The 16496-nt window shown below is 43.6% G+C and overlaps 1 protein-coding gene across 20 annotated transcripts in view; it reads right to left on the bottom strand.

Moving 5' to 3' along the window:
* Nucleotides 1-16496, bottom strand: part of GPHN (gephyrin) — an 868578-nt gene that overhangs the window by 355130 nt on the left and 496952 nt on the right. For 14 of the 20 annotated variants that reach the window (XM_082242578.1, XM_082242574.1, XM_082242561.1 and 11 more), the window contains exon 9: nt 12019-12114. The exons of the other annotated variants lie outside the window; for them this stretch is intronic. In XM_082242578.1, coding sequence (XP_082098704.1) covers nt 12019-12114 — 96 coding nt within the window. The remainder of the gene's footprint in view (nt 1-12018; nt 12115-16496) is intronic. 20 annotated transcript variants of the gene reach the window in all.

Below are 16496 nucleotides of genomic sequence, written 5' to 3'. Positions count from 1 at the left end.
CTAAAGGTTTCTGAAAGAAGATTGCTAATGCTGAAACTTGACCCTTGATGGTGCTCAAGGCTAGCTTCTGCTCAACCCCTTGTTGCAAAAAAGCCAATATTCGAGTCACCGAATAGGTACGTGGAGGAAATCCTAAAGATTCGCACCATGCAATATAAGTCTTCCATGTGTGATAATAGACCTTGCTGGAAGTCGCTTTCCTTGCTTTAATAAGGGTAGGAATGACTGAAGTAGACAAACCTCTGTCCTTCAGTACTTGGGTCTCAATGGCCAGGCCATTAAAACCAGCGACTGTAAAGCACGATGGTAAATTGGTCCTTGAGACCACAGACACTCCCTGAGACGAAGTTCCCACGGAACGTCTGCGACTAGCATGTCCAAGTCGGCCAGGCCGGCTTGACGAGGCCAGCCTAGAATTTTTAGGACCACTGGCGCTGATTGGATCTGAACCAGGCGTCCCTAGAGGTATCTGGCCCCGACCATCCGAGAAAGTCTGGTCGTTTTCTGTTCCCACACATTTATCAGATACCTGATTGTTATCAGGAAGGGTGATCTTTTCTGGTTGAACCTCAGGGACCGAAGTCACCCGACTAGAGGCTTCTTGGCCTGTCTGGTCAACCAGATCCGATTCCTGTGAGGCATAGGGACTAATCTTAGGAAAAGGTAAAGGAAAAGATCTATTCAGGGAACGGTAACTACCGCTTCCTGTAGTACTTTAATGTTGGAAGGGAAGAATCGCACCGGTAGTAGTGGTTGATGCTCGATCTAATGTCCTGAATACCGGTGAAAACGTCCCCCCACCCTGAAACCGGGTGGGGGCGCACCTTCAGGCTGTGTACTCCTTTGCTTCGGGTTTGGCTGGGTTGGTCCTCTGTTTGTCCGACCAGCCCTTCTTGAACCCTCCTGGAGGAGTCTTGCCTTTCCCGCTTGTTCCAGCCGGGCGCCCTTTATGGGCGGTAAAGAAAGGTCCTCGCTTGTTGCGAGGTCCCTTAGCTTTAGCAGCCTGTGGCAAAAAAGTGCTCTTGCCCCCAGTGGCATCCTTAATGATTTCATCTAGGTTGGCCCCAAATAGACGATTCCCCTGAAAGGGGAGATTTGTCAAGGTCTTTTTGGAACCTAGGTCAGCTGACCAGCATTTTAACCACAGCACACGTCTGAGGATGACCGCTGACATAGATGCATGCCCTAATAGGGGAGTAGTGTCCAAGGCTGCGTCACAGATAAACTGTAGCCCTTGTATAATCTGTTCCATCAAATCAGATGTCTCCTGGGGAATATCTTTTCCCCTAAGGTCTTGGCGTACCATTCTCGCCCATTCCGTAAGTGTCTGGGAAACTAGACCAATAACAATTACTGGTCTAAATGCTGACCCTATCAGAGAGAAGATGGTGCGGGACTCTGCTTCCATCCTTCGATCCACCGGATCCTTAAAGGACGAAGTGTCCTCCACTGGGATAACCGTGGCTTTATTCAGCCTGGAAATAGGTGGATCCACCACTGGTGGTACCGTCCATTTCTTAATGATGGATTCCTCAAACGGATAGCGTCTAGCAATACGCATGGAAATAGTAAAGGTACAGGAAAAACCTTCACCGTTTTGATGGGCTTGTTGGTACCAAAAGGAATCTCTGTTTCAGTTGCCTCTGCCGGTAAAACCTCAAGTTTTAAGGTTTCCTGCACTGCCACAACTAGTGCGTCCACCAATGCTTCTTCCTGAATTATAGCGGGAGAAGAAACGTCCTCCTCACTGTCTGAGGGAGCTTTACCTGAGGTAACAGCCCTTGCAGAGGGACCTGCAACTGCAGTGACCATCTCTGAATCTGAGTCAGAGGTGTCAGATAGTATAGGGGTAGGCGGGGGTCGCTTCCTTGACCCCCGTCCCTGACAGGCCGCCTCCACCCGAGCCACCATAGACTCCAAAATTGCTGTAAATGCCTCTACACTCTGTGCACCGGCGGGTCCCGTGGCCCCCTCGAGGGAAACAGGTGGGGGAATATGTGTGGCAGGGTCCATGATAATTCCAGTCACTTCCTGGATAATATAATTCAAAAATAAAAAACCTTTTTTTTTTTTTTTCAGACCCCCAGCGCCACAAAAGCCCCTTAGTGTTACCTGCTAGGGATCCCTATCGATCGAGAGAGAGAGAGATAGACCCCCAGGCTCACCACTTGATGCTCAGAGTTTAACTGCAACAGGTTACAGCGCTGTCTTGACAAACAGGAAGTCTTTTGGCTGGCTGCCCAGGAAGAAAGGAGGCGGCTCCGCCCCTCTGCACGCCTTCCGGCGCCTCCCCTAGCTCCACGAGGTGTTTGGATCACCTCAAACATGGCCGCCCCCATGCTGGAGACACGAGGCTACGCCAAAATGGCGGCTCGTGCGATCCAGCAAAAAAAATGGCGGCGGCCTGTACTGAATAGCGGTGTGCTGCAGGGCACACAACACTCTCTCCGCATGGGGATTTGGCGTGGTTGGCGGTACCGGCCCTGGCGGACCGCATGGCCGTTCGGGAGGCCTGCTTATAGCTGGAGATCTGATTTAGGAAGGCAGTCTACATGTCCGTGGCTTCTGACTGGTAGGTACCTTATTCTTATCACAGTAAGATTCCCAGAATGCCACTGATTACAATCTTTTAAACATGTATACAATTAGATTGTTAGCTCCCAAACCAAGCCTCCTGGCTTTTTGCACATAAAATCACACTCAAAGTAGGGGGATCTGTGTCATGTTATAGGATAGAGGGGGACTCTATCTTACCATACAGAGAGGGGCCCGCGTTCACCACAAGACCCGTCAGGGGAAAAGGGGGAACATACTACTCACCATACCGGAACCAGGCGGGCACCAACTCCTGACAGTACCCCTCTCCACCGGGGCGGGAGGGCTGTCGACCGATATGGACGCCGTGACTCATGGTCTTTGGCGTTTCAGCGAAACGTTTAACTCGCGGGGTCAGTCCCTTAATGGGACTTTGTCGCGGCCGACCCAGCGCGGAGCTATGGCCTGCACGCGCTCATAGGCTGAACTGGGGTGACCACCGGATCTCAACATCCAGCCCGTCGCCCAGTTCAGCTTTCTTGCTTGAAGATCTCACAGGAACACTGGAGAAAAAAAAGCTGTCTAAAAAATCTTTTAAGAAAAAAATCTTGCCAGGACCGAAGATCCCAGCAAGGTATCTAGGTCCTTACTCCTAACTAGACAGAAAATAACTGATTTGCTGAGGCAGAGAGAGAGAGGATATACCCTCTGGGACTGCCCCTAGGGTGTGGCCAGAGCTTTTTAATTTCCTGTCTAGTCCTGCTCCTGTGGAGGCAACATAACCCGAAGGTGCTGTATCACCGAGGACTACGTCTGTCAATGAGCGATAGAGAAATAGGGTTTAAAAGATACACGTATTGTGTGTGTTGGGCTAAAGGCACATTGGTGTGAAGAGGTGAAAAGATCGAAGTTGTGACATAAAATTATATGGTGACTTTTTGAACATATTTCTCTTGTTTTCCGTGCTTTAACAAAAGACTTGGATTAGGACAGGGAAAACATCCGAAAACATCCAACGCATTTCGGCTTTAATTCAATGGAGTGCCTTTATCAAGGATATCACCATATCTGAAAACACAATAATATATATTCAATACACATATGCAACCCAATGGAGAATTTCCATTGGGGCAGTGTGATCAAGTACACTTACACTTCATTTATTTTCCCTCATCCATGCAGGAAGACCATTTCCCTCTGGTCCCCGAATCGCATCGAGAACTGTGTGGGAAGGCTGATTCTGGGAGTGATATACAGTTCAGTTAGCGTTCTATATATAGATGACATGTGCTATGTTGTTTGTAATCTTATGTTACTCACTGACAAAAAATGGCATAGTATTGCAGCTGTGCTGGGGAGTTCCTACAGCTTTCTCATACAGTGGCCAAATTGTTTTTCCAGATACTATCATATAGAAAAAGGAGTGACAAATTTTCAAAGTGAGTGAATTGTTGAAAAAACAATCAAATATAGTGAAAAAGCCTTCTCCCTTTCTTGGGGAGGGGTTGCAGGTGTGGTTCCTAGTTATAACACTCACTTTTAGGCAGTCTTCCAGGTTATCAGTCCAGTTAGAGAGCGCTTCTCGAGGTGCTCATCTCTCCCTCTCATTGAGGGAAGTGGCACACTGCTCTGTTCCCCGGCGTTTTATAGTGATCCTCGCATGGGCAGTACTGCGCTGTGGGATACTAAGTGTCACGGGCGTCATACGGCCGTGATCCCAGTGCGCATGCGCCAGCTGTGCGCGCATGTGGTGAAGAGACCGTACGGCCGTGCACTTGCTACAAGCGGCGCTGACACATAAAGGAGGAGCTGAGGCCGAGGGGGTCAGGGAAAGCTAGGTGTGCTGCCCTCCTAAGCTCCTGTAGCTCCCAGCATATGTGTGCTGGTGCTTTCTGTGCCGGGTGCAATTCCAGGTGAACGGTTCAGAGAAAAAATTGCGAATGGTCTCCATAGTAGGATCGGCATTACATTTAAACACAATATAAATCAATCTGTCATATTTGTCTCAAAATATGTGTGTTTCTCATAGAGAAGAAAAATATACATTTACATTACACATTTATGTTAAACAGGAGAGAGTATAATAAATTCAGGGGGGGGGGAGGGGGAGAGACACACACAACACGTGTGTCATGAGAGGTTGCGGACAAGTGAGAGAGGATTGTCCAGGCTTGGGACACAATGAATCCACAAAACGTGGAGTATATGGTTTTATATATATATATATATATATATATATATATATATATATATATATATATATATTATTAGCATGCATTAAAAAGGGGATTTACTCCAGAAATAAAATGATACTTCTGCCACTTTATAAAACTCTGGCTCAGCTACATCTTGAGTATTCCATCCAATTCTGGTCACCAATCCTCAGGAAGGATGTGATGGAACTGAAGAGAGTCCAGAGAAGAGCAAAAACATTATTAAGATTATTAAGGGGACTGGAGGACTTCAATTACGAGGAATGGCTGCAAGCACTACATTTATTCTCCCTGGAGAAGACACACTTGAGAGGAGATATGATAACAATTTACAAATATCTCAATGGTGATCCCAGTGTAGGTAGGAATCTATTCAGTCCCAGGGAGTGTAAGAACACGATGAGACTGGAGGAGAAGCGGTTTAATCTTAAGCTGGTCAGGGTTTTTTTTCACTTTCTGGGCGAATAATCACAATGAGTGATGTCCGCAGAAAGTAATATTAGTTTTAAAAGATTCTAGGATGTGCATCTTCGTTCAAAAGATTATAATTATTATTATAAATCTTAAGAAAATCATACATCCATAAATCTGATCTCTCCATAAAGAGGACCTGTCACAGGCCAAGCTATCACCAGGGATGATGTTCATCCCTTGAGATAGCAAAGTTTGTACAAAAAAAAAAAAAAAAAAAAAAAAAAAAAAACACTTTTGCATAAAATGATTAAATAAAATAAAAACATTTTTTAAGTGCCAACGTCCCACTGTGCTTACGTGCAAATGCATACGTTACTCCTGCACGCATATGTAAACGGTAATCGCACCACACATGTGATGTATTGTTGCGAACATCAGAACGAGAGCAATAATTCTAGCACCAGACCTCCTGTGCCACTCTAAACTGGTAATCTGTAAAGGCGTTTAAAGCGTCGCCTACGGAGAATTTTAAGCATCGCAATTTTAAAGCGTGACATGTTAGGTATCTCACATTATACAAAAAAATTGGGCTAACTTTACTATTTTGTTTTTTTTTTATTCATGAATTAATTTTTCTTCCAAACAAATTGCGTTTGAAAAACCGCTGTTCAAATACTGTGTTACATAAAAAAATGCAACACACGCCATTTTATTCTACAGGGTCTCTGCTAAAAAAATATATATAATGTTTGGCGTTTCTAAGCAATTTTTTATGCAAAAATAAGTAGATTGTTACATGGAGAATAGACTTGGGAAGGAGATGGTTAACAGATTGGGGCAGTTTCATCATTGTTAAATTCCACTCTATAGCATAAAGAGACCCTTCTCATCCTAGAAATATTAGACATTCTCAGTTAAATGTGAAATAAAACTACATTAAGTTTCTTTTATTGAAATTGATTCCATTTTATTTTTTCTACATACTTTCTTGGAGTACATCACAAGACACAGAGCAGGCTATAATCAGGACTATGTGGGTTATGTGCCACCCATAGGTGAATGGACACTGGCAGATCAATCAAAAAGTCCTCCCCAATAAAATCCCTCCTATACAGGAAGTACCTCAGTTTTGTAGCAAGCAATGAATTCCCAGAAAGAGGGGAGGGACCTCTGTGTTCCGTGATGTACTCAAAGAAATGGAATTTACAGGTAAGTAGAGAAAAAAATCACATTTTCTTTATCGTACATCACAGGACACAGAGCAGGCTATAATCATGACTTTGGGGGATATCCCAAAGCAATAAAACCTGAGGGATAGGAGACAGAATAATAGCCACCATTCAGTATCCTTTGCAGCTCTGACATCTACCTGGTAAAGCCCTGTGAATGTATGAAGCAAAGACAATGTAGCGGCCTTGCAAACCTGAGCCACTGATGCCTGATGGCAGATAGCCCAAGATGCCCCCACACTCCTGTTAGAGTGCGCTCTCACCAGAAAGGGTTGGACCTTGTCCTTTCAAACTATAGGCTTGAACGACTAACTGGCGGATCCAATGAGAAATAGTTGACCTGGATGCTGCCTGCCCTTCATGAGCTCTATAGGCAGCACAAACCTGACCACCCAAACTACATCCAGAGTATGCAGCGATCTTTTCCCCTATTGACTGTTTACACTGTCCTGATTCAAGTGAAAACTAGAAACCTCTAGGCAAGAAAGGTGGATGAGGACGCATCATCACCTTATCGTGATGCAAGACGAAGAACGGCTCCCTACATGAAAGAGCCGCCAGATCTGACACTTTTCTTGCCAAAGTGATAGTAACCAAAGAAGCCACCTTCCAAGTCAAAGAACCAACAGAGTTTCTCAAATTGGTTCAAAAGGTGGCTTTTGCAAGGACAACCAAGACCAAGTTCAAGTGCCACGGACACAAGGGTGGTATAACAGGTGGACCTGTCTGCGTTACGCCCTGTAAGAAGTACAAATCAAGGAGTGGGAAACGGTCTCTGAAAAAAAAATGGCACTATGTTCGTGTACCAAGCCCTCCTGAGAAAGGCTGGCTACCACTATTATCTGTGTAACCACCTCCCAAGTCCTTCACAAAAGACACAGCAGTAGTTAAATCAGATTGAAGACCTGTTCCCTAAGGTTTTACCAGTGCATCTAACCCAATTGCCAGTTGGACTCTTTTTTCTGGACACAATGTGTACTACTTGGAAGCTAGTAGATCAACCTAAAGAGTTCCCCAACACTGGCAGATTGCCGAGAACTTCTCAGGATGCAGGGACCACTGTCCTAGTATTAGCTGCTGGCGACTGGGAAATACCCCCTGTCAGTTTCCTATACCTGGAAAATGTACTGCCGACAGAGACAAGCCCATGCTTCTCTGCCCCAGATAGAATGTGGTTCACCTTCCTGAGCCGCACAATTCCAGTTGCCACCCTGGTGGTTGATATATTCCATTGCAGTGGCATTGTTGGACCGAGCCCTGAACACAAACCTGTGCAAATGGTTCGACCAATACACCAGAGAAAGGCATACTGCCCGAAGATCAAACATATTAAATGGGCAGTATTCTCTCCTGTGGAGACCAAGTCCCCTGGACTGTAGCCACCTCCAAACCAGCCCCCCAACTGCTGGAGAGACTGGTATTAGTGGTTACTATCTTCCATATCACTGGAAGGAAAATTTCCCCTTCTCCAGACTCTGATCAACCAACCACCAATTTGAAATCTGCAATAACCAGGGGACAGAGGCCTCCAGTAATCCAATGCTTGAACCTTCATGTCCAGACAGAGAGAATGTTCCTCTAAAAAAGACCTGGAATGGAACTGCACGTAGGCAACCGCTTCAACATAGATACCATTTCCTCATGCAGAGACATATCAAAGTATAACCTTTTCTTCTTATATAATTTACTTTAAATCTGGGACTGACTGCTCCCTGAGCAAAGATCACTGAGGTATCCTGAGATTGACAACCCCTTTGTCCTCAGCATGTCCAGCACCAGGGCTAGGAGCTTTGTGAACCCTCGGCGGGCTGTGGCCAGGCTTAAGGGCAGTGCCACAAAACGAAATTGGTGATTTTCTACTGCAAATCGCAGAAACCTGTGATGAGCCTAAAAAAACTAGAAGATATGTGTCATAAACGACTATGGATGCCCAAAATCTACCTCTTGCAGAGAGGCCTTCACTGATAGGACCAATCCTATCTGAGACATAAGGGCATTTAGAAATTTGTCTAGTGCTTTGAGATACATTATACCTCATGTCCCCGTTTGGTTTCGGGGCCACTACCGGTCAAGTGTTGTATAATAATGAGCCCATAACTTCTGCTCCAAGAGCAAATGCATGAGAGAAGGCTGATAACTTTGTGGTGGACCCATTGGGTCTCAAAGAGGCATACTTAATATACCAAGTTTCTGCCGGAATAAACCTAAAGATGGCACAAACCACCTCAGAGACTGCCCTGAGATTAAATTCTCCTAACGGCATTCAAACATATCAGGAATCACTGTAATCCAAGACAAAACACTGTAGCAACGATATTGCCAAAACCTAACTATGCAGTCTTGCAGGGATTCAGGTCCATAGCCATGCTGGTCTACAGATATTCAATCAGGCAGGTATCCAAGCACGCAGTAGTGCAGTTATATAAGTATGCAGTTCATGCAAGTATGAGTTTATGCATTTAAGCAAGTATGCAGTTAATGCAAGTATGCAACTATGCACTTATGCCCCTACATAGTTACATAACCGTGTCGTTCTGCAATTTTACTGGGATGCAGTTCTACAATTATTCAGGTATGCAAGCAATAATGTAATACTAAGCTGCACCTGACCCGCTCTGCCTTCTAGAAGCATATTGTTTCATCAAAGAACAATGTCAAAATAACTACACACCTAGCCCCATACCAGTTTCGCAGGGCTAGCCAAGCACATATGTATAAAACGCACCCTGAATGCAGCCTCTATGCCATTTCAGTGCAGCCTAAATGCAAGTTCCTGCAGATCAAATGCAAGTTATTCTGGAGACACAATTCCTTTAAGTGCACTGATACCTGTGCAAGGGTGTACCAGAAAACAGTTGTACAAGCCCCCCAGGGATTATGCAGGCAAATGCAGTGAATAATCGTGTCCTGTCTTGTCATGCAGCTCCCCACAGGTATACTCGCACATCATCCAGCCATAGACTGCCCTGTGTTCCTGCTGTCCCACTGATCATTCAGCCCACGTGTGACTTATACCATAAGCAACATCCCCCCCCCCTCTACTTCCTGCCTCCACTGCACAAAAATAGGCTATACAGAGCAGCCCTCTAGTGGCTGGAGTAAAAAAGCTGAAGCCCAATTCTCCTCCTAAAACACACAGAGCACAGCCCAGCCCAGCCAGACCAAACAGCACGCCACCCCTGGTAGCCCCCGGGAGAATGACCAGAGAGTCAGATTTTCTTTTTCAAAAAAATACTGCAAATGTAAACTTACCATTCCCGCTGCAGGACTCCAAATCCTAACAGGAGTCCAACCTTTACCCATCACGATGGGCTCTGTCATAAAAGACCTTCAGGGACTCTGTCCCCCTTACATCAGGAGTCCTCTTTTCTGGACTTATATAGCACCCTGCTGGAAAGCACCTTGGTCCGAACAAACATTCCTTGGGGTTCCATTAGGCAGGGTCCCGCACCATAAGGCTGCATTACAGGCAAACCTCGAGGATTCTTCTCTCCTATCCAACAAGGTTCAGGTACCACCCATTTTAGCTAGCCGCCCTTTGCATTAATTCGATTTCAGTCCTTGATTCACAGAAGAACCATTTTTGGACCTCCAGGTATGCTCCAAGATCACATGCAGCACATCAGCGACCATCACCTTACAGACACTGGTGAAAAAAAAGCAAGGTATTTCCTGTACAGGGGCAGTTATATAGGGGAGGACTTCCTGTTTGATAGATCTGCCAGTGTCCACTCACCTATAGGTGGTGCATAACCTGCATAGTCATGATTATAACCTGCTCTGTGTCCCGTGATGTAAACAGTCATTCCTAAAGTGTATGCTACCCCAACACTTAATATTCCTGATGTGTGTCTGTTGTACCATTTACTTGTATAAAAAAAAGTATCCTTTTATGCTTTAGAGGTTGCCCGGACGCAGGTACACACATGCACATCTGGTGGTTTTGTCCTATAGTGAAAAAGTTTTGGCAGGCCATCTTCCACATTCTCTCTACTCTTATGGATGTGCACATCCCACCCGACCCTCTCCTGGCCCTTTTAAACATGAAGCCAAATAATGTCTCTAAACTCCAACACAAACAATTTTTACAGGTTTACAGGTCACTACAGCAGCCAAACAAACCATTGCAATGGCTTGGAAAACCCCACACTTGCCTTTACCTGAAGTAAAACATCGAATCACCAATGCTATGAATCACGCTAAAATTGATGCTGTCCTGACGGATAAGATAGAGAGATTTGACAGACTCTGGCAACCTTGGGTAGACAACTTCCCCCTCCCCCCCAATTTTGATAACTCACTGTTATTACCCTAAACCATCACCGTGGACTGCATATATCCACTCCTTATGTACCCGCCCCCCCCCCCCCGGGGACCCACTTCCCTCCCCCTTCTCTCCCACTCCCCCCTTCTACTTCTTCTCTCTCCTTACCCCCCTTTCTTCGTTCTCTTTCTCTTTACATTACTTCTTTCCCTCAATATACACATCTTGTAGCACCTACAACGTACCAGCCCTGATTTACCTCTGTTGTTTGATTTCCAGCTAGTTGGTACTGGATTGAACTTACCTCCCCACATCAGCCACCTGTAACCTTGGACTCTCTTGTATTGGTTTATGCAGTTCCTCCTATTCCCATATCCCTCCCCGCACGGTCCTGAGCACTTTGAAATTGTTGCTTCTCTGTAATACAGTTGGTGGGTTACGCCTCCCCACACGGGCACAGCAAGCTCCCTTTACGGGGTGCCTGTGGGTTGGCCCCGCCCGCCACCATTTCCCCTAGCTCAGCTACTTTATCGCCCCCGTTTACTATCGACTAGCACAGTTTATCTGAAGTTACAGTTGTTTGTTGCACTCTGTTACCAATTATTGACTGCATATCCTGCATGGTATTCTGTATATTAAATGTTGTACTGTTCTTGAATTCTCCAATAAAATTATTTGAAACACAAAAAAAGTATCCTTTTTTATTTGCATTGCTTCCTTTGTGGGAAATACCTGGGGATTCTGCCAGTCAACCTGCTTGAAACTGACCAACCGAGGTTATGGAAGCACATTGATCACAGTGTGGTTCGTTTTAGTCTTTCTACTTGGGAGCACAGCCTGCCTATGCTCCAATGGTCAGACTTCTGCTGACAAGTTCCCCCCCCTGCATAGCTCTTCACTGGGAAGATCAGTGTACTGCCATTTTTTTGCCTCCTAAGCCCCTTATGCAACTGGGAACAGAAATCCTGTGATCACTTATTTAAAAAAAAAGGGATTTATAAATAAATATATATATATATATATATATATATATATATACACACACAAAAGCTTTGCCTTGTATTTCTTTGTTAAACTGAATGGGTGGTTCTAAAAGGTAAGGTTTCACAAATAAGTTAAAGGCTAACAGTTTCTCACAACTGCATATCTTGAGTTTTCTATTACTTGGCAAAACATATACTTACATTTTATAAGCAGCAAAGTGAACACTACAGTTTACTATAAAAAATGAGATGTCTAACAAAAACCTATACAAGACAACAGCTGTTATGCATTATTTAATAACAAATACACATTTTTGTAAAAGCTCACATACATTTGAAAATGTTACTGCAAGTTTTTGTTGACAATCAATGGTTCTTACCAACTGTACTGTAACGGATGCACTCTGAAAGGAACCTGGGATAGGAGTATAACCCTTTGCCATGATTTCTGAAAGCCTGATGCGGGATGGATGAGTCTGATAAACAATACACAATGAACTATATATATGAACAAAACAGTAGATGGACATAAAGAAAAAAACAATGATCAAAACATAAATACAAATAAAAGATGGAATATGTAGTGCATGCAAACACAGCTGAAAAAGAAAGCAAGTATTACATTCAGGCACCTCCAATACATAGGAGGAAGCCTCAGTGTTAAAACTCCCACAACCCTTCCGGGTTTATTGGGCCTGGTATTAGAGTACTTAGATATATAAATTAGTGATAGACCGATATCGGTTTCTGGTTGCCGATACCGATATTTTGGCCAATGCATATGGGCTGATATGGGCCGATATTTTTGTATTTGTATTGTAATTTATTTTTATTTTTTTTGACAGGTACTTTTGTAGAGGTATCTGGGGGTCGTAAAGACCCCAAACCCCTCCTCTGCACTTAAAAGCATTAAAAACGCCAAGTTTGGCTGTTTTGAATGCTGTCATTTTTTTAAATCTGGCGCCAGACAGTACCCGGAAGTGATGTCACTCATGACATCACTTCCGGGTTTTTGCATGGAGACCCGATCAGAGCCGAATGCGGCTTTGATCTGGTCTTGGCGGCCATGCAGGCTGGTTGCCCGGGTCTCCCGGTGGGACGGGAGACCCGGGCGAGCCTCAAGGAGGAGGGGATGTCCCCTCCCGCTCCTTGTAATGATAGCCGAGCAGCTTCTCAGCCACATCGGTTGTCATTACAAGACAGCCGACCGTCGGCTATGGTACCGGGGTGATGCCTTTAGCTGCAGGCATCACTCCGGTACAGCACTTTCCCAAAAGATCGGCAATATCGGTAACCTATGGGGCCGATTCCGATATATCGGGAAAAGTGCTTATCGGCCCTCGATATATCGGCTTTCCTGATAATCGGTCGATCCCTAATATAGATTGTATTGTTACTGGATCATCAATCCTTTCTGATAGACAAAATATTGGTATTTTCATTGTGATGCCTATATTTCTTACTTCACTCTTTGTTTTTTTGTTTGGTAATATGACCTGTGCATCTGCAACCGGTTTCTTGAACTTGTTAAAAAGGATTCAATAAAAAGATATATGACAATAAAACAGACACAATCTCCAAGATCCATTGCCTAGATTTACTGGTCATCTGGTCTGGTCATTTTCAAGTATTTGGTTTGCCTTGGACCAAATGTGATTGTGAAGCTTCCAGTCCATCATTCATTATGAAAAGCTCATGTGGGGATATTTATTAGCATAATGGCTTAAAAAAATACAGACTTTTGTACTAGATGGGCTTATCTATTAGTGATGAAACAATGACAACACAGCTAGAAATCTGCATGTCCTATTAATAATTCAATTGGTAATAGACTGTCCAGTAATTACAAGTAATGTTTTAGATTTTGAACTTTAAGTTCGATTTAACACTGAGTTACTTTGGCAGAACTTTCCTCACTTCTTGTAAGGTGAAAGCACTGCCTCAGGGAGCATAAGGAGAAAAATCTCTTACTGATCCCCAGATAGCAGATAAAGTTTTACCGGGCTACTACTCCTTCCCTATTCGAGTGAAAAAAAATTTTCAGCCAAGCTTGCACTTAAAGGGATCTGCCTAAATTACCCCTTTGGATGCTGAGGAAAAGTGGCTGAACTAGAAGTTTTAAGAGAAAGGTGAAGTGGTCCTTTAACAGAAATAAAAATGTAAAAACCTTTTTGTGATAACTTCTAGTTTTCATTTTAGTGCCACAACCCCAAATTGCGTAAAACCATGTTTAGCACCAATAACTCAACCAGAGATCTATGTTGCAGATTTGTTTTAAAATAAAAAAAAAAAACAGTTACGTCAACTTTTCTATCCCATGTTACTTTTAATACCAATGTTAAAACTGGCAGAGAACAAAGACTAGTCATTATTGTTGCCTGTAGTCACCCTGCAACTGATCTTTTCCCATTACCAACTTACCATGCATTATTCTACACTGTGTCTCAGTGGGGAGGCAGCCATCTTGGTAGATGCAGATTTTAGCTTCCCGTGTCAGAGCCTCAAGCAATGAGAATAGTGAGCAGCGAATTTGTGACATCACCAATTCTGGCTTCAAATTTGGTGAGAATAATAATCCAAGGCAGCATTACCTTAGATCTCACATTACAAATACATAGTTATGGATCTGTACATAGTTACATAGTTAGTCAGGTAGAAAAAAGACACAAGTCCATCTGGTTCAACCAAAAAAAAAAAAAAAAAAACAGTATTGAAAACCCAACCATACAATCCCATATACACAATCCTATACCCGTTGTTGATCCAGAGGAAGGTGAAAATAAACCCCAGCAAAGCATGATCCAATTTGCTACAGCAGGGGAAAAAAAATTCCTTCCTGATCCCCCGAGAGGCAATCGTATATTCCCTGGATCAACTTTACCTAAGAAAATTGAATACCCATTTATATTATGTACACCTAGGAAAGACTTCAGACCTTTTTTAAAGCAATCTAGTGAGCTAGCCAGAACCACCTCTGGAGGGAGTCTATTCCACATTTTCACAGCTTTTACAGTGAGGAAACGTTTCCGTATTTGGAGACAAAATCTGTTTTCCTCTAGATGTAAAGAGTGCCCCCTTGTCCTCTGTGTTGACCTTAAAGTGAACAACTCAACACCAAGTTCACTATATTGACCCCTTTATATATTTATACATGTTGATCATATCCCCCCTTAATCTCCTCTACTCAAGAGAGAATAAATTCAGTTCCTCTAATCTTTTCTCATAGCTGAGGTCCTCCATGCTTCTTATCAGTTTGGTTGCACTTCTCTGCACTTTCTCCAGTTCCCCGATATCCTTAAGAACTGGTGTCCAAAACTGAACTGCATATTCCAGATGAGGTCTTACTAATGATTTGTACAGGGGCAAAATGATATTTCTCTCTCTGGAGTCCATGCCTCTGTTAATACAAGAAAGGACTTTGCTTGCTTGGGAAACAGCAGCTTGCATTGCATGCTATTATTAAGCTTAGGATCTACCAGAACACCCAGATCCTTCTCCGCTATGGATTCCCCCAGTTCTACTCCACCTAGTATGTATGATGCATGCATATTCTTAGCCCCCAAGTGCATAACTTTACATTTATCAACATTAAACCTCATTTGCCACATAGTTGCCCAATGAAACAGTGCATTGAGGTCAGCTTGTAAGTTGGAGACATCCTGTAAAGAAGTTATTCCACTGCAAAGCTTGGTGTCATCCGCAAAGACTGAAATGCTACTTTTAATCCCAGACCCTATATCATTTATAAAGATATTAAAAAGCAAGGGTCCCAACCATGAACCATGCGGTATCTGTAGGCATAGAAGTGCCAAGACAACCACACATACCAGGACCAGGAAGTGCAATGCTATTTTTCAGAAAGAACAGTAGAAAAAAATGTAAATCTTTAGGGTACCGCTTAGGAAGAAATACTATTTATTTATATGTTCTTTATACCATAGCAAATCTTTACCTTTTGAGTTCAAGTTTATTTTAAGTTAAACCCTGTGTAAGCTGCCTAAGCAACACCCTGAAAAATGTATATTTTGTCTTGAATTTCTCCTGAAAAGCAGCAATGCACTTCCTATTGAGTGTGCTTAGGCACTACCAATGGCCTCATACCGACATATCAGCAGCGCGATTTTTGAGGCTCTCATATGAGAAAGCAAAGTCCTACCTCTATCAAGATCGCTGCTTGCATATAGAGAGGCAGTGCAAAATAAAGCACAGTAAGTCCATAATGGGGAAAAATCAGTTGCAGAGAAACCACAGGAAATACTAGTGGCTAGTCCTTTAACCTCCACCTCCTTTTTGGGCACAGCTTTCAAAGTTCAGTTCCTCTTTACCAAACATAAAAATAGTAGTTAAAAGTGTTACTAAAAGTTATTTTTAAAAAAAAATTAATTAAAACAAACATTTTATACTCACCTGCTCTATGCACAGAGCAGCCTCAATCTTCCTCTTCTTGGGCCCCCTGCTGGCGATCATAGCTCCTCTTCTCCGTCATGTGTCTCAATAGTAAGTAGTTTGTAATGCGGCACACAACGTCTGCTTACTCCCAAGCGGTGTGTGTGTCTATGTAGCCGCGCTCCAAAGACAAACACAGCGGGGCTTAGCCCTGCCCCCCCCCCCTTCCTACTTACTGCATTTGATGGACAGCAGCAGGACTCAATGGCTCCTGTTGCTGTTTGAGGCCCTGTCTAGGGAAGGGGGAGGAGAGAGAAACATAAACGTTTTTTTTTTTTTTTAGCTTTAGCATCACTTTAATATCGAAACCCGTGTTATGAACATGGCATACACTTTGGAGAAAATCTTCTAAAATCGTAATTCATTAGGACACGAAAATGTCTTGATCCCAGACTCAAAGTTACAGACAGTT

The sequence above is a fragment of the Pelophylax lessonae genome, assembly GCF_965119305.1.
Source record: "Pelophylax lessonae genome assembly, chromosome: 13".
Lineage (NCBI taxonomy): Eukaryota > Metazoa > Chordata > Amphibia > Anura > Ranidae > Pelophylax > Pelophylax lessonae.
The sequence above is the reverse complement of the archived record's forward strand: the minus strand, read 5'-3'. Positions and strand labels throughout refer to the sequence as shown.